The sequence below is a fragment of the Gadus chalcogrammus genome, chromosome 14, assembly GCF_026213295.1.
Source record: "Gadus chalcogrammus isolate NIFS_2021 chromosome 14, NIFS_Gcha_1.0, whole genome shotgun sequence".
NCBI classification, from domain to species: domain Eukaryota; kingdom Metazoa; phylum Chordata; class Actinopteri; order Gadiformes; family Gadidae; genus Gadus; species Gadus chalcogrammus.
Genome location: NC_079425.1, coordinates 26,537,159 through 26,562,812, shown reverse-complemented (window position 1 = coordinate 26,562,812; position 25,654 = coordinate 26,537,159). Strand labels below are relative to the sequence as shown.

General features: G+C 49.4%; 3 protein-coding genes across 4 annotated transcripts in view; 1 reads left to right on the top strand and 2 right to left on the bottom strand.

Moving 5' to 3' along the window:
- Nucleotides 1-8,236, top strand: part of LOC130403389 (rho family-interacting cell polarization regulator 1-like) — a 17,450-nt gene extending 9,214 nt beyond the window's left edge. The window contains exons 11-18 of one of the 2 annotated variants that reach the window (XM_056607723.1): nucleotides 57-182; nucleotides 1,411-1,559; nucleotides 1,769-1,877; nucleotides 3,310-3,939; nucleotides 4,282-4,649; nucleotides 4,887-4,986; nucleotides 5,329-5,395; nucleotides 5,474-8,235. In XM_056607723.1, the coding sequence (XP_056463698.1) occupies nucleotides 57-182; nucleotides 1,411-1,559; nucleotides 1,769-1,877; nucleotides 3,310-3,939; nucleotides 4,282-4,649; nucleotides 4,887-4,986; nucleotides 5,329-5,395; nucleotides 5,474-5,532 (1,608 nt within the window). In that variant the 3' untranslated portion in view covers nucleotides 5,533-8,235. Of the gene's footprint in view, nucleotides 1-56; nucleotides 183-1,410; nucleotides 1,560-1,768; nucleotides 1,878-3,309; nucleotides 3,940-4,281; nucleotides 4,650-4,886; nucleotides 4,987-5,328 lie in introns of both variants that reach the window. The other variant, XM_056607722.1, reaches the window with a different exon arrangement.
- LOC130403397 (inactive serine/threonine-protein kinase VRK3-like) lies at nucleotides 6,940-13,549 on the bottom strand. Its single transcript, XM_056607733.1, has 15 exons — nucleotides 13,427-13,549; nucleotides 12,658-12,797; nucleotides 12,413-12,574; nucleotides 11,837-11,917; nucleotides 11,529-11,714; nucleotides 11,190-11,339; nucleotides 11,059-11,102; nucleotides 10,858-10,924; nucleotides 10,370-10,454; nucleotides 10,187-10,289; nucleotides 9,988-10,080; nucleotides 9,673-9,805; nucleotides 9,133-9,250; nucleotides 8,188-8,246; nucleotides 6,940-8,020 (listed from the first exon to the last, which is right to left on the bottom strand). The coding sequence occupies exons 2-15, from the start codon at nucleotides 12,794-12,796 to the stop codon at nucleotides 7,866-7,868; spliced, it is 1,575 nt and encodes a 524-aa protein (XP_056463708.1). The 5' UTR covers nucleotide 12,797; nucleotides 13,427-13,549; the 3' UTR covers nucleotides 6,940-7,865.
- Nucleotides 13,550-13,876: 327 nt separating this feature from the next.
- Nucleotides 13,877-21,866, bottom strand: rab27a (RAB27A, member RAS oncogene family). The gene is made up of 6 exons (XM_056607751.1): nucleotides 21,421-21,866; nucleotides 19,068-19,231; nucleotides 18,103-18,188; nucleotides 17,372-17,475; nucleotides 16,849-16,972; nucleotides 13,877-15,746 (listed from the first exon to the last, which is right to left on the bottom strand). The coding sequence occupies exons 2-6, from the start codon at nucleotides 19,218-19,220 to the stop codon at nucleotides 15,545-15,547; spliced, it is 669 nt and encodes a 222-aa protein (XP_056463726.1). The 5' UTR covers nucleotides 19,221-19,231; nucleotides 21,421-21,866; the 3' UTR covers nucleotides 13,877-15,544.
- Nucleotides 21,867-25,654: the final 3,788 nt, after the last annotated feature.

Sequence of the window (25,654 nt, the reverse complement as noted above, 5' to 3'; positions counted from 1 at the left end):
ACACACAGTCACACAGTCACACACTCTCCCGCTGAGGGTTGCTGGTTCCCCTCCAGGTGCTGATGCGCTACGGAAGGCAGCGCTGGCGCATGCGGGGCCGCGTGGAGGTGAGCAGTCGGCAGGTGTGGGACAGCGAGGACTATATCTTCCTGCCCCTGGTCACCGAGCTGCTGTCCATCAAAGTAAGAGCGCGGTGTGAAGTACACTCAGCAGATAGAACCTCACTCTACCAGGGAGAGCTGAATGATGGATGTGGGCGGTCATAAGGCTGATAAATAATACAACTCACGCAGAATTCAGTCGTGTTCACACAACGTTTCTAAGATGGGATTGGCGCTCATGGCCACACACACACACACACACACACACACACACACACACACACACACACACACACACACACACACACACACACACACTAGGGCTGTCACTTTTTCCAAAAATGAAATTCGAACGAATTTCGAATGTCCATAATTAATTCAAATACATTCGAATACATTCGACACCACCCCCCCCCCCCCCCCCATAGAACTATTAAAAAAAAAAAAAAAAAAAGAAACACGACAACAACTGTTGTCGTGTTTCTTTTTATTTCTTGTGGAAATCACGTATACCTACTGAATTCATAACAGCACAGGATAAAAACACATCTTTGATAACACATTTGTAAACACAACAAGAGGAAGCTCCGACACACAAGTGCGGCTGTCTTTTACGCATTAACAATAACTGCTCGGAGCGCGATATGCGGAGCGCATGTCGTCCATGGCACACACAGCCTATATAAACGAACAATCTGTGAGGCCGACCTCCAACACGGCATGCTGCTCTTTTTATTCCTTACGGAAAGAAAATTACAAGTAGTCTCGCAGTTCTCCGTTACCGCTGCAGCTGCTTCTGTCAGCCGTGCTGTATAAGTCCCCAAACAGGCTGCCCATCGCGCCCAGCGCAGCAGCGGACTTTTCTCCCTGTCGTGTGCGATCAGTGTCGGTCTCCGTTTCAATGAGCTCGTGTGAGAGGCTTTCAGTCACGAGATGTTTCTGTGCAGGGGAAAGGTGGACTAACCGGGAGAAGCGGGGATCCAGGAGGGCCGCTTTATTGAGGAAAAGCCACTCGCCGCTTTCTTCTTTATAGCGCATTTTTATAGTTCGAATGGAGAATTACACTTCGAATTCGAACTTTTCACCCCACCTTCGAACGAATATTCGAACTTCGAATAAAAAGTGACAGCCCTAACACACACACACACACACACACACACACACACACACACACACACACACACACACACACACACACACACACACACACACACACACACACACACACACACACACACACACACACACACACACACACACACCCACACGGCGGTCCCCCCTGCTCCAGCTGTGTGTGTTCCTCCTCCAGGTGACGGAGCTGAAGAGCCTGGCCAACCACGTGGTGGTGGGCAGCGTCTCCTGTGAGATGCTGGACCTCTTCTGCCCGCTGCCTCAGACCCTGGCCGTGGACATCAACGACCTGGGCACCGTCAAGCTCAACCTAGAGGTGACTTGGAGGTGAGAGGTCGCCCCCCGCCCCCGCCTGTCCCCCCTGGTCCGTCCACGGGGGGCCTAGACCGTTGGGTTTGATAGTGTCCCTGTTTCTCTCTCTCTCTCTCTCTCTCTCTCTCTCTCTCTCTCTCTCTCTCTCTCTCTCTCTCTCTCTCTCTCTCTCTCTCTCTCTCTCTCTCTCTCTCTCTCTCTCTCTCTCTCTCTCTCGCCCCCAGCCCCTTCGATAAGGACGACCAGGTGTCCTCCGCCAGCACCGTGACCAAGCGGCTCTTATCCAATCAGAGCCCTCCGGACACGCCCTCCATGCGGGAGCAGGTGTTCTACGTGAGTGAAGCCCCTCCTCCCCGCCGCCCGCACATCATGTCACCCCTTCACAACAAGCCCCTTTCCTCCCCTCCTCCTCCCTCTCTTCAGTCCTCCAGCCCCGCTCCCCGACACATCACTTCCTGTCTGCCTTAACTCCGGCTTCCCGGTTGTTGTGTTTCAGATGCCCCTCGGGGGCCGGCTCTGCCCCGCGGCGTGGGGGGGGTGTCGGGGGTGTGTGGGCAGAGTGGTGCGGAGGGCCCGCAGCTGGGGGCCGTCTGCCCGCCACACGCGGGAGAATGGGCTAGCTAGCACTAACGCTAACGGAGCTAGCGGTAGCGGTAGCACTGGCGGTAGCGGTATGTTTGAGCAGAGCTGTGGTCCCTGTAGCTGTCTGATACTGGTCGAGTAGTGGTCCCAGTGTTCCCAGTGCCTCCCAGCCGCCCGGAGAGCGTAGCCAGTGGCCGTGACGGACCACGCCGCGGACGGGCCGGCGCCGCTGCGACGGGCGGAGGAACGTGCCCACGTGACGTCCTGATTGGCCCGCTGATCACGGGTGTGTTGGCCTGTAGCCTTAGTGGGTAGCAGTTAGCGTCGTAGAGACGGAGGTGGAGGGGGGGGAACTATTCAGACAGTTAATTTATCTATCAATTAGTAAATTAGTCAAATAAAGTCAATTTGTCCAATTAAGGTTAACTTTTACCATGATTTGTGTTATTAACCAAATCTTGGTAAAGATAGATAGAATCACATTAATAATAGTTGTTCTAAAGTGCGCCCCATGGTCTTCTGGTCCGGTATCGGTGTGTAGCACTGTGTTCAGTGATCCTCTGCTCCGCCCTCGGTGTGGTGTCGTAGTAAGGTGGTGTGTAGCACTGTGTTCAGTGATCCTCTGCTCCGCCCTCGGTGTGGTGACGTAGTAAGGTGGTGTTAGCACCGTGTTCTGTGGAGCGGCTCCTTCAGCCATGAGGAGCGGGAGGCCGTGCGTCGGGACGACGTCGGGACGGCCGTGCGACTGGACGACGGTTCAGCCAGCTCTCGTTTCCGGAGCTTAATCCAATCACCATCAATCCCTGGCATGGAGACTATCCTGATTGGTTCTGAAGAGATGTAATCGAATGATCTGTGATTCAGCCTCGTTAGCCTCTAGCCCCCCCTGCTCCCACTGGTCTGAACCCTCTCTGTGGTCTCTCCTTTACTGGTCTCACTGGTCCCCTGTAGTCTCTCTCTGCCGCCCACTGGTCTGACTGGTGTATTTCTCTCTCCCCCCTACTGGACTGACTGGTGTATTTCTCTCTCCCCCCTACTGGTCTGACTGTCTCTCTCGGGTCTCTCTCCCCCCTACTGGTCTGACTGGTGTATTTCTCTCTCCCCCCTACTGGTCTGACTGTCTCTCTCTGGTCCCTCTCCCCCCTACTGGTCTGACTGTCCCTCTCTGGTCTCTCTCCCCCAGTCCCTACTGCGGCGTCAGGGCGACCCGGAAAACGGGACTCTCTGGTCCAACTCCTCCGAGTCGTCCGACGACTCGTCCAGCCCGGCGCTGGGGGGCCACGCCCACCGGCTGGCGGGGGCGTCGCCTGCGCTGCAGGCCACGCCCCCCCGACAGCTGTCCTTCGCCCCCCGCCAGCCCAGCACCTCCACGCCCTCGCTCTCGTCCAATCAGGGGGAGGACGAGCCGGAGGAGGCTGGGCCGGAGGCGGGCTTCACCCAGATGCTGGGGGCCCGCAGCTTCTCAGTGCCCAACGGCCACCTGCAGAGCTCCAAGTCGGACCCCCACCTGGGGGGGGTGGCGCCCCACGAGCCCCCCCAGCCCCGCAGCACCTCCTTCCCCAGCGTCTTCTCCCCCAGCGCCGCCCTGCTGGGGGGGCGGGCCGACGTGCTGGCAGAGTGCCACTCGTCAGAGGAGAGCGTCTGCAGCCAGGGGGGGGGCCCAGGGGGGGGCCAGGACTCACCGGCCCCGGGCCCCGGAGAAGACAGAACCAGGGGGTCGGGGGGCCCGCTGGGCCGGAGCTTTGAGGAGGAGGAGGAGCAGAAGGGTTCTGAGGAACACAAGGAGGAGGCGAAGACTGAGGAGACGCAAAGGGTGAGCGGGTTGTGTGTGGTGTGTGTGTTTGAGGATGTGCGCGTGAGGATGTGTGGTGTGAGAGCGAGGATGTGAGCGTGAGGGTGCATGTTTGCTGTGTGCATATTGTGTGCGTGGTGCGAGCGTGAGCATGTGTGTGGTGTATATGTGAAGATGTGAGGGGTGTGAGGATGTGTGTGTGAGGATAGTGTGTCGTGTTGTGAGTGTGAGGTCGGTGGTGAGAGCGTGAGGATGTGTGAGCGTGAGGATGTGTGTGTGTGTGTGAGGATGTGTGTCTCTGAGTGCCGGCTGGTTCCTGAGTCTGATCTGAAGGAGCGGTTCTGATGTTGTCTCTCTCCTCAGGTCCGCTGCTCCAGCTCCTCCAGCTTCACCCAGGAGGTGGAGACGGCCCTGGAAAGCTTCGACTTCCTCAACTGCTCAGACCTCGACGAAGAGGAAGAGGAGGAGGAGGAGGAGGAGAAGCAGGGGAAGCAGGAGGAGGAGTGGGAGGAAGACCAGAAGGAGGAGAAGGAGGAAGACCAGAAGGAGGAGAGGGAGGAAGACCAGAAGGAGGAGAGGGAGGAGAAGCAGGAGGAGAAGAAGGAACAAGACATATCAGAGGAGGAGGAGAAGGGGGTTGAACCTGGCTCCGTGGACGAGGATGTGAAGGAGCAGGAAGTGGATGTGAAGGAGCAGGAAGTGGCTGTGGAGCAGATCTACGCTGGTGACAGGTCAGTCCTGGGTTCTGTCCTGATGTGTGTACTGCGGGGGCCGTGTCCTCATGGGGCCAACGGGGCCCTTCTCGGCCTCATGTTCTTCATGTTCCTGATGTTCTTCGACATGTTTCCAGCTCAGCGCGTTACGTAACCGCTGCCAAATAAGGAGCAGGAGGCAACGGTTGCTATGTGGTGTAAATCCTGCGCTGCACACGGCGGTTACTCATCCCTGCCGTGTTCCTGTTTCTATAGCGATGACCACCAGGAGGGGGAGGGGGCGGAGCTAGACATCCTCATGGAGGCTCCGGAAGGCTTCCGCAACTCGGACGAGGACTGCTGCTACTTATCGCAGGTAAAGACAACAGATGAACGCAATGAAGCTACCCAACCCTGCTAGCACTGTGGGCTAGCGCCGGGGGGATAGCACTGTGTGCTAGCCAGTGTGCCAGCACTTTGTGCTAGCCAGTGTGCTAGCGCCGTGGGCTAGCACTGTGTGCTAGCCAGTGTGCTAGCGCTGTGGGCTAGCGCTGTGGGCAAGCTCCATGGGCTAGCGCTGTGTGATATCACTGTGGGCTAGCGTTGGGTGCAAGCGATGTGTGCTAGCCAGTGTGCTAGCCAGTGTGCTAGCACTGTGTGCTAGCCCAGTGTGTTTGGAGTGTTGAACGTAAACAAGCTCCCTCTCTCCCTCCCTCAGGGGTCGAGTGCTGAGGACCTGCAGGAGGCCTGTGACGTGGAGACGGGGGCGCTGACCCAGGAGGAGGGTAAGGAGCTCAGAGGAGACTCAGACCAGTGTGAGGAGGGTCACGGAGGTTCACGGTCCCTTTCTGTTTGTCCTCAAGAGTCTGTCGGGAGGCGGGACTGTCCCTCTACCAGCACCACGGCCGCCGCATACTCATAACAGCCCCGGCGTGCCCCCCCCGCCCCGCCCAGATTTGCCAATTTATATATAAATATATATATATATATATATATAATCCCAGTGTGACACTGCTGGAGCCATGGTATCCAGGAGATACCAATGACAAGCAGACTCTGCCTAACAGGAGGAGGATGTGCAGAACGAACGCCGACCGGCAGAGTGTGGGGGTTGTTATGAATCCTGATTATCATTTAGAGAAAAACATTTGATTCCAAAGCAGTCCTGCCTCCGCCCCCACATCTTTCTGCTGCTCTGCGCCAAGGCAGAACACGGCTTGACGCTTTTAATTTGAAAATTCACAAGTGTGTCTTTGTGTGGTTGTTGTCTTGAGGCCGCCGTTATTTATGGTCACGCGCGTCTCTCAGCGAGCCGGACAGGCATGGATCGGCTCACTGCTCGTCCACTCAGGGCTCGTCTCCACTACAGTGTTCGGCCCTCAGTGTTGACCTCCTGAGGACCTCTGAGGGAACACTACAGTCCAAACATCAAAGGTTCTCCTGAGGAGCCGCTGCCAACTGATGGATCTTCAATAACCACTGAACCAAAGCCCCCCCCCCCCCGTCTCCGGTACAGCATCCTGTCCACTCGGTCCGACCCAACCCAGGGAGGGGGGTTTTAATGGGGGGCGTAGGGGAACTTTTTAGGGGCTAAGGCAGTCCGGACACAATGCCCCTGTGTGTCGGGGCTCAGTCCACCAGACGGCAGCGCTGTGGAAAAACAGTTGAGGGACGGCCCTGGAGCCAGGCATTTCCCCCTTATTCCTTCAGACCGGCCTGGTCATGCTACAGAGTTCAGAGGTCAGAGGTCAATCCTGCCCAGGGGGGGCAGATTGGCTAAGAAGCTCTGCTGGATTCTGATTTCACAAAAGCCACTAAAGCCACTAGAACTGTTGAGATACACTCTGGGTGCAATATGGAGAGTACAGAGACAGGGTGGTCTGTAGAGTACAGAGCAGGGTGATCTGTAGAGTACAGGTTGGTCTGTAGAGACAGAGCAGGATGGTCTGTAGAGTACAGGCTGGTCTGTAGAGTACAGAGCAGGTTGGTCTGTAGAGTACAGAGCAGGCTGGTCTGTAGAGTACAGGCTGGTCTGTAGAGAAAAGAGCAGGATGGTCTGTAGAGTACAGCGCAGGATGGTCTGTAGAGTACAGACTGGTCTCTAGAGTACAGAGACAGGATGCCTTCTGGGAAAAACTTCACCCGAACCTGCACGTTAGTTAAGTTTAGTTCTCACTGCCGACGCGTGGCCAAATTAAAGTGAGTTTTCGGCGGCTTTAAGAGGTCGGACCCCCGTCTTTGATGGGTCTTTCCGAGGATCCACACGTTGATCATCGTTAAGCCTTACATTTATGAATGTATTCTTCGTTTTGATAGTGCCTGGTCTGAAATAAGCTCCTCACTAAGAGACCCGGTAAGACCGAATGAAGAGCGGGAACTCAGGCCAAGAGGACGTTGTTTATTTTCTGAATTGCAAACATGAGATTTACATTTTCATAGTCAACAAAAGTGTATATGGTTTTAAATGTCAATATAATGTTTGTTTAAAAATATAAAGATTTCATAAAAAAAAAAGAGAGCGTTTGTATTGTTTGTAAGTATGGCGCATGAAATGTGAAGACGTGAAACACTGGCGCCACCCCGCTGCCAGGGGAGGTCACGACATGAAGGCCTCCAGGCTAAAGCATGAGAAATTACCGTTAGCTTTTCAGCCAATCCCGGTGAGGTGTATGTGGTGGGTTTTAACGTGTTGTAAATGCATTGTATGTATAACCTATTGTGACGATATTCAGCACTTAACAAAGCACAAAAATCAAGTTAGAAAAAATTGAGAACAAAACATAAAGCTACATGTATATTTGAACAAGTGCACCTAAAATTAATAACAGTAAAACATCAGCACACTATCTCATCCACGAGTCAAAGGTGAACTAAGTGAAGGATTTAGAACACATTATAATCCAGTGTGTCACCCTTCCCAAGTGCATTTGGACGTAAACGACTGTATTGTAAACAACAACAGTGACACTACAGTGGAAAAAACATTTGAAAAGTGTATGAAAATCAAGTTCAACTAGATAGTAGTCATCCTGGTAAAACGTATTCAACCGGTAAAACGAAACGATATGACACACTTTTAAATTAAACTTCACTCTAAAACCAGTATTAATTTAAAATCCCGTTCAGTGCCTTTCCTCAACAACAATAAAGAGACGGGTATTTAAGTCACGTAGCGTTCTGAATCCGAAACAGTTTCATCAGTGGCCACAGGGCAGGAGGCCAACACGGAGCTGAGCGGCCGCTCCAGGGCGCCCCCTAGCGGTAGGAAGCAGTCACGGCGCTGAACGGCTGCTCCAGGGCGCCCCCTTGCGCCAGCAGGCCGTCATTCAGGCATGCCTTAAGGGCAGGGTAGTCAGGTGTGTCTGTGTATCCCAGAGCCATCACCTGGGTTACATACTGCTGCACCACACCTGCGGCACGACAAAAACATATGCACCATTACACACACGCACAAACACACGGTAACACACGCACAAACACACACAAATAAACACAAACACACACCCACAATCACACACACAACCTGTCATTAACCTGTGTGTTGGTTCACCCTAACAGACAAACCAGTTTCACTCACTGGAGACTCTCTTCTCCCCGAAGCAGCTGCTGAGCAGAGTGGGAACGTCCTCTAGGAACCTGGGATGGGGTCAGGGAGGGGGGGTTAAGGACTAACATCGTTATGGAACAGTCATGTTTCAATCTAAAACAGTGAGTGGAGCAAAACCATCCATCTTAACATGACATGAATACTATTAAAGGCCCTGTTGCAGTGTTCATTTTCCAACAAATTCGTGCAATTTGCTTGTTGGTAATAAAGATTTAAACTGTTATCCATTGTATTTAATGTTGGTAGGTATCATAAAACGGAATGTAATACGAATAAGTAGGTACTATTTTAGCGGTTTGCGATTGATTCTCATTTCACGTGTCCTTTCCGGCTTCGGCATACTGCATGTTTATGAAGGCCATGTGGTTAGTTGTGGTCTTAGGGAAGCAGCCTAGCCTTGGAGATGGAGAAGTTGGAGTGATTGTGTACGGGTGTGCGAGAGTGAGAGAGAGAGCACATGGTGATGTTTGGCTTCTTGTGGGCTGTCTGTCAGCATCCGCCGGGTTGGACGAATGTGCTTTGTGTATGTGTTCAATGTACATCTGTCTGATCGTATTTGCGGTAGAATGATGGTTAAATAATGTCACACCACGATCGGTTAAACTTGCAGGCAGTCATTTGCAAGTGCACTGATTGAGTGTCTGATAGGCTATACATGGCATTTATTCAGTTGATTGCTCTTCTAAATGCGCCACATCGGTACCAATTATGTGTTTGCATTGTAATGCACAACTTTGCCTCTCCTTGTTACAAATCAACACGTTAACCTGCAACGCAGCCTTTAAGTAAACAAATCCTCTGGACTCCAAAGGATTCACTGAATTAATCTGAAATCAGAGCTGTCTCCCCCTCCAGTAATGAATGGTTGAATAAGTGAGCGCAGCGTTCTGTGGTGACAGGATGTTGACCACTCACCTCTGCTTCTGTGTGCAGATGGTCTGCGGGTCGCTGGTTGAGTCCCAGGGCAGCGTGCCCGTGAGCCAGTGCAGCAGGCAGTAGCTCAGGCTCTGCAGGTCACTGCGTCGGCTAGGCCCTGAGGAGACAGGAAGCAAGTGGAGGAGACAGGTAGCACGGAGGAGGAGACAGGAGACAGGAGACACACGGTGGAGGAGACAGGAAGTACACAGAGGAGGAGACAGGAAGCAGAGTGGAGGAGAAAGGAAGCACACGGTCACGTTGATTCATGAGACGCATCCAGACCAGGACTGGACTGGAGGATGGCTGTGTTCTAGGTCCTTCCAGTAACTGATGGATGGACTGCAGCGCGTTTCTAACTAGTGGCCACTCAATTTACAATATTGCCTCAAATTCAGCCTTTCATACACAGTCACACACTGACGGCGGAGTCAGCCCCTCCGGGCGACGGCCAGCTCGTCAGGAGCAGCCAGGGTGAGGCGTCACGCTCAGGGACCCCTCGACAGAGAAGAGCAGACCAGGGTACAGTGGTCCACTCACCTGCCCCCTTGTGGGCGTCCACGCTGATGTACTCCAGAGCGCCCTCGTGTGGCGTGCGGCTGGCCTCACGGTACTCCACCTGCTGGCCCCCGGGACAGTAGCGGAAGGCGTGGGAGTAGCCAGTGAGGAACACCTGGGGACACGGAGAGACGCAGCCGCAGCGTCAGAGAGACGGCTCCCCATGCGGCGCAGAGCTCCGCAGCGTCAGAGAGACGGCCTGCACTAACTGAGCTTGTAGCGCGTAGCTGTGTGCAGGTTTCAGTCGGGGTCACGCGGTCACAGAGGGGGAGTGTGTGTCTCTTCAGATCTCGTCACCTGGGAGGGGTCCTCCGTCGAGATGTAGATGTTCTCAGCGTTGATGTCCCCGTGAACGTACTCGTTGGAGTGGATGAAGGTCAGAACGTCCAGCTGTGGGAGAAACAAGAAGAAACACTGTTGTTACCGCGAAGAGGGCCAGACATCTCCGGCCCTTTGAGAGCATTCTGGATCCTCTCATGTCAGAGAGACAACTCACGATCCTGCAGGCCAGCTGGAGAACCGTTCTCTCGGACGGGAGTGTGGCTTGGCTCTCCAGGATGGACTGCAGGGTCTGGCCCATGCTGGGGAAGATCAGAAACCTACCGAACACACAGAGGAGTCTCACCAGCACACTGGATGGAAAACTAAAGAAGAGCCTGGATAAATAACCACTTCTGACCTGTATTGGAGTGCATGGAGACCGAAGCCCACACAGGGGGGCAGTCCGAGGAAGTCCAGCCTGTTGCTTTTGATCCACTTTTCCACTTAAGACAGATATAAGAGTCGGTCAATTATGCACAGATAATTATGCACAGATAAACCAACATAAACATAAAGGAAACTAGGATTATGATGTAGTGGACATCATAGTGTACCGAGCCCATCGTAAAACAGAGAGCAAGCTCTGAACACCATGTGTTCACGGCCCGGAGGGGGGGCGAGTGAACCCACCAGGGTTGGAGGAGTGAACCTAACAGAGGGTTGGAGTGAACCACCAGAGGGTGAGAGTGAACCACCAGAGGGTGAGAGTGAACCACCAGAGGGTGAGGAGTGAACCACCAGAGGGTGAGAGTGAACCACCAGAGGGTGAGAGTGAACCACCAGAGGGTGAGAGTGAACCACCAGAGGGTGAGGAGTGAACCACCAGAGGGTGAGGAGTGAACCCACTTGATGAGACTTTAGCAGCGCGCTGCAGGAAGTTCTGCTCGTTGAAGATCCGACCGTCTTTAGCGCCCTGCGAGGAAGAGGAGGAGAGGGGATCAGGCATCAAGGAAAAATGAGTTTGGAGTATTGATGATATTTAAAAAAAAATAAGAAGAAGAAGATATAATGAAAACCTGGACGGGTGACCATCCACCTTGGACTCACCAGTTTGAGAATGTGTTTGGATTCCTTAGAGTTGGAGGCGAAGGCTTAGAGGGAAACAAAACAAGAGGTGAGGAGGAGGCCACACAACATGAACCTTCAGCTCCACACGGCTCCTGGATCTCCTCAGTCACCTTCGTAGACCAGGTCCGTCTCCGTCTGACTCAGCAGCTTCCCCAGCCTCCACTTCCTGCACGCCGTGTCTGTAAGCTCCTCCTCTTCCTGCAGCGGTATCACAGCAGACACGCGCTTGCCGCTCCTTGACTTTGCCTTCGACCCCCGGCCTGCTCGCGTGCACACACACACACACACACACACACACACACACACACACACACACACACACACACACACACACACACACACACACACACACACACACACACACACACACACACACACACACACACACAAAGGTTAGTTATACGGTCAGTGCTGGTTAAGAACTGCGTAGAAGGACAACCTTGACGTACGGATGTGATTGTGACGTACGACCCAGCTCTCCTTCTGAGGGGACGTCTGGGCGGGCTTAGGCCCCGGGCTGGGGTCCCCTCCGGGGGAGGTCCTGAAGAACGGGGAGGGGGAGGTCGAGAAGTTGTCTGCTGAGGTCTCCTTTTCCTCCACCTGCCGCTCACACACTGACCTGCCCCTTCCTTTAACTAACACACACACACACACACACACAGACTTTACGTGGGCCCAGCAAAACAGACGCCAGGGCATGGTGGAAGGTGCTGGTTTGAGTCCCAGGTGGCGGTGACGTAGGACGAGTTCAGCTCACCTGGCGTTGGGGCCTTCTTGGCCGGCGGGGCGTTCAGACCCTCCATCCCATCTTTCTGTTTGAGGGCAGTTGGTGTCTTGCCTTTTAGGGGAAAATGGCTGAGAATCAACCAGGTGATCAGCTCCGAAATAAGAGCGTTATCTTTGTCCAAAACGTCGAAATATCTCAGGGACTCCAGCTTCTGACTTCACACGTTGAGTTTGTAGTGATGAAGGTGTGTCTTCACAACTAGAGCTTTTCCGATACGATACTAGAATCTGGAATTCCTCCGATACTGCAGTATTGGGTATTGGTGAACCTATGCGCCGATCCGATACAATCAAATGATAGCTCACTTACTACACAGGCAGAGAACCTCATAAACACGTGCAGTGTTATGCTCACGCTTAACTAGAAGAATAAAAAATTATTATTATAATTATAGATTATAAATGTAAATGATCTAGTTCTGAAAAAACAAGATGCTTTATCATATATATATTCTGAATCGGCCGATACTCAAGTTCAGGAATCGGAAAGTAAAAAAAATGGGATGTGAACATCTCTTCTTCACATTACACACAAGCAGGTGTCTACCTCTGGCTCTCCCCCCCTTGGGGAGGACAGGAGAGGCATCCTGGAGGGGAGCTGGATCTTCTGCGGGACGTTTCCCCCGAATGGTATAGCAACGCGGCGACCCCAGAGGAGGCCGGGGGGAGACGGAGAAGGAGACGGAGACGGGAGAGAAACTGCCCGAACCTGAAACCGATACAGACAGGAATGGTATCGTTCACCCAGACAGAAACAGAAACACCTACACTCCAACCGGATCGTCCCCTTACTCTCTCCAGAACCACAGCTTGTGTCGTCTCCCGATGGTCCCGCCCCCGCTGGAGCCGGAAACTTCTCGCCACAAGACGGGCAGAATCGGAAATCCGCTTGCAGCTTCGTCCCACATTGAGGGCAGAACTGAAACGGCATCCTGCAGACCAGCCGAAAGCAGAGGGTTCAGATTTTAGATGATGGGAGCGTATGAGCTTCGACTCAGAGCTCCTAAAGGTTCGATTGCGGTTACAAAAATCCTTTAAATGACAAATGAAACCAATAACTCAATAAGTAGACTTTTTCTTGAAGGGTTAAGCGTGGCAGGAGCAGGTCGGGTTATTATGAGGACAGACATTCATGTTGGTTAGTTTGTCAAAGGACCGATGTTTGTCATTCAAATATGAGTTATTTTGAGCAACAAGTCGTTGATTGATCATTATGTGTATTGTGTTCGATTGGCCCTGTAGTGAATCTGGGACCCTAACCCCAACCCTGGGCTCCAATAGTTCACCCGAACCCCACATGAAGTTAGCTTTGTGAAGGAGACGAGTAAAATTCTGACACAAATCCGGTTCATTCACATTACGTTTTGCGGTGCGATACACTTTCAGTTTCTATTCTGCTTCTACTTCCTATGCTTCTGTTCCCAGCAGCTGAAACCTGAAGTAACGCTAACTATCTAACACATAACCAAACTAACCCAGAGGGTCCAAGGAAGAGACTACTTTAAACCAGCCTCCTTTTGTACCTTATTAAACCGTCATAATAAGCTGTCATCTTTAGTACCTTATTTTTATTATCCTGATGTTGTTTACAGCTCCAAGTTCCGGCAGCTTGCTATGAAGTGGACCTTCTTCTACTCTAAGAGCAGTCGGACGTAGCCCTGTTCATGAGCTGCTGCCGCCTAGCGGAGGCTCGGGATTATTACACTGTTGCACTAGAATTGTAAAATTGTTTGCCCAAAAAAAGGTCTCATTCCAATACATATTATAAAATCGATATGAATGGCGTCAAGAATTTGGAGTCGTTCGAATTAAAGCATGGTAAATAATGAGTATAGATAACAGCAACTTTGTGCCTTCTCATTACACATTATTCCCACAGAAAGATGAGTTAAAGCATTAAATATTAAAGTCATTATTTATGGTAGGCCTAAATAATGATCCTCAGTTCAGACTTTTCTAGAAACTTTTAATCAAAACCATTCTTCACAAATGCGTCTTTTACAAATGAACACAAACAAAGAAATATCAATCGATGCTTTCACACGATAAATAAAATATATTTATTTTTGCATAGTTCACATATTTTCCATTTGAAAGACTCCAATATATGACTCGGATGGTGTGTATTTGGCATCGGTATCAAACTACCATTGAAAAAACATTCCAACATGGGATCTAGAATAGTGTTAACTATTGGCATTAAATGTAAATCATGGGCGCTTTATTTACTAACTTTACACATACTTGGCAGCACAACTATAAAACCTTTCATGGGGTTAAGTATTTATACTGCCATCACATTATGCTGTATACCATTGTCTTTGCTATTCAGTGTCATAACATGATCAGAGGGTTTCAGTCTTGGTGCCTCAGGTGATTGTTGTTTACCTGAGGGGGAAACTCATTCTTACATTCCTAAATGGGACCGACCCTCATTATGGGGGCTTTAAGCTGCCTTAATATTACTGGAGGTCCATCAGATGTCCAACAGTATCTCTTCAGATGGTATTAACCAATGAACAAGCAGTAAGGCCCGGGGACATTTAGTAAAACATGGCGTTGTTTTGGTGGGTCATGACATGGTGTTGTCATGACCCTCTGTTTCCTACACCCCAGCTTTTTGATGCTTTCTATACCTAAATCAGATTTGTGTTATGTTAGCCCTGAATAAAATATAATCAGTCACACAAAAGTAGTCCAATCAGTGGCCGACTCATTAGTCCCTGAAAACAGGAACAAGCTGTGGTCGTAGTGTTGCTGATTGGCTGATAAAATGAACCAATCAGGCTTTTCTTTACTTGAGTTACAAAAATATTAACAGCTTTTCTGGTGACTTGCAGTTCCTATTATCAATATTTTTTTATTAAAAAAAATGATTAAAATGATGGACCGGTATAGGGATTATAGAAAATACTAATAAAAAATCTGTTTTATTTTAATAGCACAAAAAGTCAAACAGGCACGTGCTGTCCTCTGAAATACAGTGTGGACTTCCTATAGATGATGATTCACCAGCTCTCTGTGGCATGGACATGGAATTAAGGGCTGGTGGGAGAGACATGCCCTGTGTGACAGAAACACGCTTCATGCTGCTGGTGACTGTAAACAATGATCGTTATTATTGTGGCTGTTGACCCGAAGGTTCCTCACACTTTCCTCCTGGGTTGATTGACTATATTTTTATATTAAGAAATGTATTTCATTAAATAGGAAGAGGAACTGCCATATTAGGGTATCTATGTTTGGTATCTGAGCCTCAGCATAGGGTGAATGGGAGGACGTGGTGATGAACGTAAAAAGAAACTTGGTGATCGGACCGTTAAAACATCGGTCGAACGAGTGACGGAATCAACCGCTAAAAACAACAAACACAATCCAAGTACATAAACTAACATGGAATAGGGCTATCATTATGTATACTCAAACGGACCGTTGCTCGAAAGAAGAAAAGAGAAGGGAGCCCCGCGAGACCAGAGAGGTCGCTTCGATACGACCAGCGAGGTCGCTTCGATACGACGCAACTACAGAGATCCGAACCGACAGACGGCCGCTGGAAACAACGCGGAACATCAGCTCGCTTCCTGTTCCTGCCCTTTGTCCTCACTTGCCCAACCCACCCCCAGCCTCCTCATCCTCGTGCCCCTTGGGAGTCGGGCCCCCTGGGGTGGCCCCCCGGCCACTAACAGGCACACTTGCCGCCCTCCGGGGGGGGGGGCTGGTCCAGGGGGGCGGGCCCGGTGCCGTTGGCGCGCACCGTGCCCTCAGGGATCCAGGAGCGGTCCACGCAGCGCTCCATCCGCCGCATGATGAGGTCCAGCAGCACGTCCACGGCCCCGCCCACGTTCTGCCCATTGGCCGCGCTCGTCTCGAAGTACGGGATCCTGGGGGCGGAGTCAGGGGTCATGGGTCAGAGAGGAGAGAGAGGGGGTCGCTCCACTATAGTTAAGAAGGTTCTACTTTAATCTTCCAAGCGAAGAGATGGGTTCAGGACAGCAGCAGAACTTAAAAAGATTAAATTCAAATAGGACTAAAAAAGATATATTAATATGAATGACTCTTGCAATGTCTATAATTTCCACTCGTTCATAGCCTAAAATGTTCCGGAGTCAATGCTGATGATTTCAATAATGGTATCAATTCAATTAAATCCCATAACTGATATATTCTAGAAATAAAACATGCCTGCCAGTGCCAGCCTGTACCTCTCTCTCTGTTTACAAGAAACTTATTAACGACACTCCCAAGCCCCTCCCACTCCTCATAAGCCCCTCCCACCCCCATAAGCCCCTCCCACCCCAATAAGCCCCTCCCACTCAGGCGACCCAGCAGCCGAGCTAGTCCACGTCACACAGCTTCAGAACTGTTACTGAGTTCTTAAATCCTTAAACTCTGCCAGCGTAGTAACTAGGAGGGGCGTCATCTCACACTCTAGGACTTTAATTAAACTAATTGCTTTAACAAACAAAGCAACTCATCTGCATAAAGGCGTAAACAACAACAGTGTGTCTCCGCCCCAACTGGGCCACATCAGGTCCAAATGAGGATGGTGTCCTCAGAGTCTCTCCTCTGTCGACCCCAGTGTCCCGAACACGTACAGCCACCTGCTCCCTGAAGGCGTGTCCCACCAACAGCTTGTCAGACCAGGATATTGTATAAAGGCGGACCAATATTTGTCTTCCTGGGACCGTCGTATACTCCCTCACTCCCCTGAAGAGGGCCGGGCAAACAGAGATCACGGCCTCCTAGACAAACGCTGGGGGCCCCGGTTCTACAGGGCCCGGGTTCTACAGGGCCCGGGTTCTACAGGGCCCGGGTTCTACAGGGCCCGGGTTCTACAGGGCCTGGGTTCTACAGGACCCGGGTTTTATAGGGGCCGGGGTTCTACAGCAGGAGGTTCTGCAGGGCCCTGGTTCTACAGGGGTCAGGGTGCTACAGGGCCCCAGGTTCTGCAGGAGGTTCTGCCACCATGCGAGAGCCACGTACCCGTACTTGTCGGCCAGGTCGCGGGCCTCCTCCTCCTTCACCGCCCGCTGCTCACTCAGATCGCATTTGTTCCCACATAGAACGATGTCTGGGTTCTCACAGTAGGCGTGAACCTGCAGCTGACCTGCAGACACAGCAGAACCAGAGAACAGGAGAACCACAAACACCGTTATGAACCAGAGGACAACAAAAACAACAACAAAGTCTGAGCAGATCTTCAGTAAACACCAACCAGACAGCGATTGTTGTGGCTCAATTTGTTTTGTCAAGTAAACAAACATTTATTCTAGATAGATTCCCTGCAGCCTGAGCTTTAATTAACCTGATTTTAAACAATGTCCTTTTGAATGAAACCCCTCCACCCTCAAAGTAACATCCACAAAGTAAGAACTTTCCCTAAAGCGGTCTGAGGAGAAACCTGGAGGAACATCTTGAGAGGTTCTTAATATACTGATATATAATATAATACAAAGGTGATGGTGGCAGTGGAGGAGGCTCAGTTTGAATCAGATGAACGACTCACTCATCCAGTTCCGGACGTTGAGGAAGCTCTGCTCATTGGTCAGGTCGAAGAGCAGCAGGAAGCCCATGGCATCCCTGAAGAAGGCCGTGGTCAGACTCCGAAACCTGAGGAGAAACAAAGACAGGACGTTAGACTCCTCTGGTCATGGACTGAACCATCACACAGAGATGGGGGTGACAGACGGTAAGACCAGCGAGGGACGCCTTGAGTGGGAGATTCCGGGATACCGATAAATTCACAATGTGTTGTCCTTCTTTAGCTGTCAGGGAAACTAATAGATCTTCGTTATTGGAAAAAAACTGAGCTGTTGTAAAGTCTTTCAGCCATTCATCGCATCTTTTACAAAGCGTTTCATAAACACATGTCATAAACACATTTATGAAACAGCCTTGAATATATCCTTCTCTCAAGTAACCCTTCTGACGGATCACAGATCACAAGTCACTTTGGATAAGCGCGACTGCTAAATACCCTAAATAAATAAATGAAAAGTAATTATATTGAAGAAGAACCACAGGTCTGTGTATGCAATGTCACTGGCTTACCGACGATATAAAGCAAGGGAGGGAGAGAGAGAGAGAGAAGAGAGAGAGAAGAGAGAAGAGAGAAGAGAGAAGAGAGAAGAGAGAGAGAGAGAGGGGAGAGAGTGAAGGGAGGGAGGGAGAGAGGGAGGATAGAGAGGGTAGAGGGAGAGGGAGGAGAGAGAGGGAAGTGAGAAAGGGACTCTGTACCTCTCCTGCCCGGCTGTGTCCCACAGCTGGATGTGGATCTTCTGCCCCTTGCCGGTGGCTCCATCGGGTCCGTTGGCCTGGTACAGCTTCAGAAGACGGGGGGGGGGGGGGGGGGGGGGAACAAGCACACAATATTAATATTCAAGAGTCATACTGCAAGTTCCTCATACGGTATGATCGGTGCAGAAATAACAACGTCCGCCCGGTTATGTTTAGGTTTGTGGTTTTTTTTTCCACAAGAGATTATATCGGTGGTGATCAGGCAGTTCTCTGTAAAATAACACTTAATGACAATGAGCAACATTACATGTCAATGTAAACGTCAAATAAAAGAAACAATCAATGATACAGACTGACAAGTTCTGTTATATCATTGGCTACAGAATAATGATTAATAAAAATAAATACAGACTTCTACCAGTTTGAAAATCACAAACCAAACAGCGATGGAAGATAAAGTTTTCACTCTGATCACATAAAAACACTTTCTTTTAGGAATTAACCATAAATGACTCTATGATTGCAGATATTTCAAAGGATCGCAATGCATTGTACATAGTAAAGGATTAGGGCCGTGCAGTGTACCATGATCCGTACTGTATCGTTACATTCGTGCACTAAGAGACCGCCCAGCAGGTTATCATATATGATGTTGGCCGTGGTAGCGTTCATGTTCTTATGTGATTAGAGGCTGTGTCAACAGCATTAGCTGAGTGTTGTGGTGTTTGCCAAGTATTATAATGTTTATTCTGAAGGAGTGTACTACGGTTCTGTCTTAGTCATCCTCTGTGTGTTACTCAGAACCCTTTGCAGTGTAGTGCTTATCAGTCAGGCTTTTGTTAGAAGAGCCTTGTTTCATGGTGTGCAAATGTAAGAGTTTAAGCTTTCAATGTACACTGAAAAAAAGAGTTAGAAACACTTCCACCATGGGGCCTGACTTTAACGTTTGGGAGGTTTCTGCTCACCACCCTCTTTTCTCTGAAGTCAATCCCGACCGTGGTGATGAACTTGGAGTTGAAATTCCCGTCCGTGTACTGGTACAGGAAGCTGGTCTTCCCAACTCCTGAGTCTCCCAGTGCTAGGAACTTGATGAGGTAGTCGTAATCACCATCAGACATCGTGAGTCTGTCTCTAGAGCAGAAGGAAAACACGCAGACAAAACAAGACAGGTTTCCCTCAGAACAAGCAGATTCTTGCCAGAAGAGGTGACTTGAGTCTACGCTGAACGATTACCACATTATCATTTCATTTTTAATGTGTTCGCTATGCACTCAGCTTCAGGACAAAAGGAAGAGCAGCACGGCAGTAAAGCTGTTTAACCAACAAGGCGAGGTCTTCTGACGGAGTTGCCATTGCAACATATCCTGGATCTTAATCTCAGGGCAGATACGCAACAGCAGTTGCGTATAAATGTAAGGCATAAAGGGTCTCTCACAATGTCCTACCAATGTGTGTGTGTGTGTGTGTGTGTGTGTGTGTGTGTGTGTGTGTGTGTGTGTGTGTGTGTGTGTGTGTGTGTGTGTGTGTGTGTGTGTGTGTGTGTGTGTGTGTGATCCCCCATTCACTCAACATATTGATGCTGGTGAAGAACATTGCTTGGACTATAAAATCCATAACCTTAATTCAATAAAATCTAAACTGCCACGTTTGACTCTGAATGGCACTCCTGCACTGTGAGTCTAGCGTACATCACATGACCACGGGGATTTAGACACTTCACATTCTTTAGCCATAATGAGCCTTTCAACTCGGTTAGTAAGGAGCTTAGTCTCTGGAGCAGTACCTATGGGAACGCACTGGGAGGAATGGGTTGGCACGCTTTAATAGATAATGTCAATGGAGAGCCATTCATCGTCCTTTAGTATTATAATGCAGCCTAGCGAGAAAGAAATGCAGAAAGATCGATATGAATCTACAAAAGTTAAAAACAAGAAGCTATTAACCACAGACGACTCATCAGAGTCACTGGAACTGGGACAGTTAAAAAAAAAAAGCGAGCATTTAGAGGAAACCGATGCACACGTCCATCCTATTGCCGACGTGAATACCAATTATTCATCATTTAAAAAGCCATTCTAGAGCTGCCAGCCTAATACACACAGTTACATAACCATTCACATAGTGTCATGTTGTCTCTCAATAGTTATCTGGCCACGTTTTACAGCCCTTCCTGAAAATAGTTTTTTTTTCCAACAGTCTAAATTACATCACAGCCTTTTCAAAAGTCACTTCTTGTATTTGAACGGATACAACTATTTACTACTATAGCAACTATTGCAACAACTGAACCGTTTGAGAATACAAATGCAGTCTACATTCTAATCGATGAAACAGTTATCAGCTCCAGCACCAGGATCATCATCATCATCATCATCATCATCATCATGTTACAGGCTGAGGCAGCGGTACACTTGTACACCTGTCCTGGTAGCAGCTGCTTTGCTCCAACACCCCTCGCACCTATAGTGTCCGCTAAAACATAACGGATCCGTGGACCCAGTCCCACAGGGCCTACCCTGGCAGGGCCCTTCCCACAGGGAAGACGGATACGAGGAGAGGCCCCGTAAGTCGACTACCACACGTACCGAGGCCCCTGACACCCCGTTACGCACACACAGGACCCTGACACCCCGTTACGCACACACAGGACCCTGACCCTTATGCACACAGGACCCTGGGACGTGTTACGCCCGCGGCCCACACATTCTTCTACGCTTCGGAGAAACTTAAGTTATGGTTTTGCCATGAAGCCTCGCTGACGCACTCATTGCTCAATTGATTGTTCGACATAACAGGCGTTTTAAAAGAGGAGACATCCATATCGAATCGACCTCAGCTGGCCCTCATGTGCTCGAGCGGTCAGGTGACCTTCTCACACAAAAACAAAACTTTAGAAGCCGCCGCCCCCCCCCCCCCCCTCGCCGGAGGAAACATCCAAGACTGCACCGAGCCTCTGAAAAGGCTCCCGAACCAGGTGTTAACCCCTTATGGTTCTCAGGGGTTAGCGCCTGTCCGCGGAGATCGTAGATGGCATATTAGTAACATCAATGAGCTGCAGATGTTCATTCAGGGGTTTGATGTGAACCCAGAGAGCTGTGAGAAGACATGTCCACCTGGGACCGGAGGAGACGACGAAACCCATTTACATGTTGGCCCCGAGCAAAGAACGAAATCAGAGAATTGTTTGACTTAGTCTCTCAAGTCCTTCAGGATCGGTATGTGAGGTACTTCAGCAGACTTCTACTGCTTCTTGGCAGTCTGGATAAGAACTAACTGATGCTGTTTTCCCGATTAACATTTCCTGAAATTAAAACTTACCAGCCGCAGTGTTGGCACACAAGGTTCCGGGGATCGAAGGCACTTTATGGTTAAGCTTTTCCTAAAGTTAAACTTTGTCAAAAGTTTTCTCAGTCGCCGCTTTGATCCATTTGTTGCACTGCCTGACAACGAGGTTATAATAGATATTCCACTTTGGGTGAGTGTGTGGTGTCTGAGCAGATCAACCAAGCGTAGGTCTGCTGAGCGGCTCCTCCCCCAGACTCCATCCTCCGCCTCATGAGGAAACATCTACCAGCAACATGGTGGTCTGTGCGTCACTCCAGGTCGCCAACACAGGGCTAGATCAGAAGGTTCTCAGTCCATGCGTCGAGTTCACACTAGTGTTACACGGTTGGGTGTTATTGCCATGTGGGCAAAGAACACCCTTTTCGAATCCACTCGGAACCAAAAGTAAACGATCGTTTCTTTCTGGCTCGAGCCAGCCGCCAAACCCTTTGAATGCTGAACTGTAACCGTAACGGTGGCCTCATGCCAGTAACGGTACCCGCCGTGACGAAAGGGTTCATGGATGTGTTTACAGTTTTTGTTCAATAGCTTGAACACATTTTGCAAAATTCGGCTCGTTGTGTCAAAACTCAACAAACAAGCAAATAAGACACAACACTGGGCAATAAACCATTCACATCTATGTCAAATTTAAACTCGGCTATCGAATTCTAACAATTCTTTGTAAAAATGGCACTCTGATGACAAAATGATACACACTTGCATCATATGAATACACTTTCAGATTAGCAGCAACACACTGGTCTACTTTATATAAAACACTGCAGTCTTTCATGTTCACTGTTTTTATTCAGTTCCACAGAGGGCATGTTTTCACCACAACCAATAGATCAAATACTAAATACTGTACATTGCAGTACTGTACATTACAGTGCAGTAAATACAGTTTGAGCAAAGAAAAAGAAACCCTACTGTACTGGTAACACAGAAAAACATGGCAATTGTGCGTGGGTGTGCTTATGGATCCTGCCGTCTGTTGGGGTCTGGCTGTAGGATCTCATCAACATCACAAGCAATGTTTTCTCCCGCTATGCATCGGGTGAAATATTGCCTTGTGTGCCGAATCCATCCATGGATTGACCTTAAGTCGATGTCTCTGCAGGCCTGTTCCAATGCCTGCAGAAGAGGCATGCGATCATGTGGTTGGCGGTCATATACGCGCCAAAAAACCTTCCATGGGGTTTAGAAATGGTGGGTAAGGGGCAAGTATAGGACTTCAAATTGAAGATGGTTGGTGAACCAGCTGTGGACCAGAGCAGCCCGATGGAAACTAACATTATCCCAGACAACAACAAACCTGGGCTGCTCTGGTCGGTCCTGTACAGCTGCATCGTGAAGTGCATCCAGAAATGTATGTTCGATATTGAAGGGACCTAGTTTTGCTTGATGGTGCAGTAGCCCTTGAAGGCTTATGGCAGCACACAATGAGATAGGCTATTTCCCCCGCGCTGCCCCGGGACTTGCACAATTGCCCTTTGGCCAATTATGTTACGACCCCGTCGTCTTGTTTTGCTGAGGTTGAATCCAGCCTCATCAATGTAAATAAATTCATGAGGCTGTGCAGCTCCAACCATCTCCAAGACGCTCTGTAACAAATCAAAATGCATGTAATACATATTTCGGATGGCATTACTCAAAACACTAAATTACAGTACTACACATACAGAACCCCCACCCCATCAAACAGGTACCTGGTACTGCTCTGAATGTATCTATGTGGTACTGATACAATGGCACATATTCAGCTGTAACTGGATGACACCAATACTGTATTGTAAATGTAAAGGACTGTAACACTTACCTGTACATATTCACGTCGAAGTCCTTTGACCCTGACACTGTTCCTCTCAAATGGGACCCTGTACAATTGCTTCATGGTAACTTGGTGCTTTACCAAGATGCGTCTGATAGTGGAAATGCTTACTCGCTCTATGTTATTGAATACTTCTCTATCTGCAAGTATTTTTTGCTTTAGCTGGTTGAGACAGATTGCATTGTTTGCTCTGACCAGGTCCACAATGGCAAGTTCCTGCTGTTGGGTGAACAGGCGTTGGCGTCCACCCCGAGAAGGTCTTCTAGTCATTCTATAGAAAAAAGCGACCACAAAATGTGACTGTATTGGTTTGCTTCTTTTTTACAGTACTGTATATACTGTACTTTACTGTATACACCATCGAAAGCACTGAAACACCTCAATGTAGGTAATCACAGTATGTCACAAAACTACCACTTTCGTTCAAAAAGGAGCATTAGCCACCCTGCAATACAGTACATGTGATATGGTACAGTACTGCAAATACTCTAGATACAGTCTAAGTAGAGTAGAAAGTAGAGAGTTGAGGACATACCTGTTTTCCAGTCGGAGTGTCCTTATGGATGAAACTGTGAAACGGCTTAGATTAGGGTGGACTCTCTGCCCAGCTTCCTTCATAGTCAGACCATGTTTTATGACATGGTCCACCAAAGTTGCTCTTATGTCATCGGAAAAAATGTTCCGTGCACGGCCTCTTCCACCAAGTCCTCCTCTATGTCTCTGTCCTCCTCTACCTCTGCCTCTGCCTCTTGCTCTTCCTGCATCCATGCTTGCAAAGTTCTCAAAATGGTTTACTGTAACTGAGGCCTTTTTGTAGCTGGCTGATTGGTGTTCAGATTTGGAAGAAAGTGTTTTCAGGTGTGTATGTAAGTATTTTCAATTAACCAATGTGGTTAGGATTTTGAATAGATGTGTTTTCCCAATGGTACAATGAGATGTCATTTTTGAATTCAGTGTCTTATGTATGAAATAGTGTGTAGTGTGCAGGAGCATGTGTGTTGCAGTAAGGAACAAGTGTGTTGCACAATTACAACTAAAGTGCAAAGCAGCGCTTTCGTTTAAGGAATGGATACATGTGTTTAAGGTATAGAAACAAAAACTTCAAGTTGTGTTACTTTAGTCTAAGCATGTGTCTATGCTGTTCAAGCAATTGAAAAAAACTGTAAATGGCCTACTTTACGTTTTCATAAAAGTGATTGGATGCAATTCTTCTTGTGGACTCTGTTGACCCTGTGGGGCCAACTCAGGAGGTAGAGTGGGTTGGCTAGTAACCTGAAGGTTGCTAGTTCGATGCCCGGCTCGTCCTAGCTGAGTGTCGAGGTGTCCTTGAGCAAGGCACCTAACCCTAAAACTGCTCCCGACGAGCTGGCTGTTACCTTGCATGGCTGACTCCGCCGTCGGTGTGTGAACGGGTGAATGTGAGGCAGTATTGTAAAGCGCTTCGGCCGGCCAATTGTTAGAAAATCGCTATATAGAATGCAGTCCATTTACTGGTCCTAGTGGTGTACTGGCACCAGTGGTGTACTGGTCCTAGTGGTGTACTGACACTAGTGGTGTACTGTACTGACACTAGTGGTCCTAGTGGTGTACTGGTTCTAGGGCTGTACTAGTGGTGCACTGGAAAGGGTCGGAAAATATTCAGAGCAACGATATTCAGAGGGCTGGTCATGTGGTACAAACTGATCCAATGAGCTTGAACCAAAAGTCTGGGTCTGATTAGAAGGAGAATATTCCACACTAACGTCCAAAGTCAGATAACACAACATATTTTATTTTGTACAAAAGGATAATTCCCATCATTCCACGGCGTCTTTACTCTGAGGTTCAGGGGGGGGCGGAACCGGGGCCTGCTCCGCGGCGGGCGCCCCCCAGACCCCCGCTGGTGCCTGGTCCTGGGCGGGGTTCTGGCGCCGGTAGTAGGGGCCGTAGATGTAGACCCCCCCGGCGGTCCCCAGGCACATGGCTACGGCCATCTGGGGGAAGGTGATGCTCCGGCGGAACATGGTCTCCTCTGGTCTGGGAACCGGCCGACGCTCCGGAGCATGAGGAGAACCTGGAGAGAGGAACGGGAAGAGTCACCTCTACTGCCCGCTTTTACTTTGTAACTGGACGATTCGCCCAAAATGATAATAATTGTCATGCAGTATGTGTGGGAGAGTGTGTGTATATATATATATATATATATATATAAACAAAACACATGCGCACACACACACACACACACACACACACACACACACACACAGATATCGTTCTATTTTAACCTCGGAATGAATTACAATGACATGCTAAAGTCACTTGCTGTTAGGCAAGGAGTTATTACAAGTAAGAGGCAGTGGCACTTAATTAGGCTGCTAAAAATGCACGGGTACAGTCGAAGACAATATGATGACC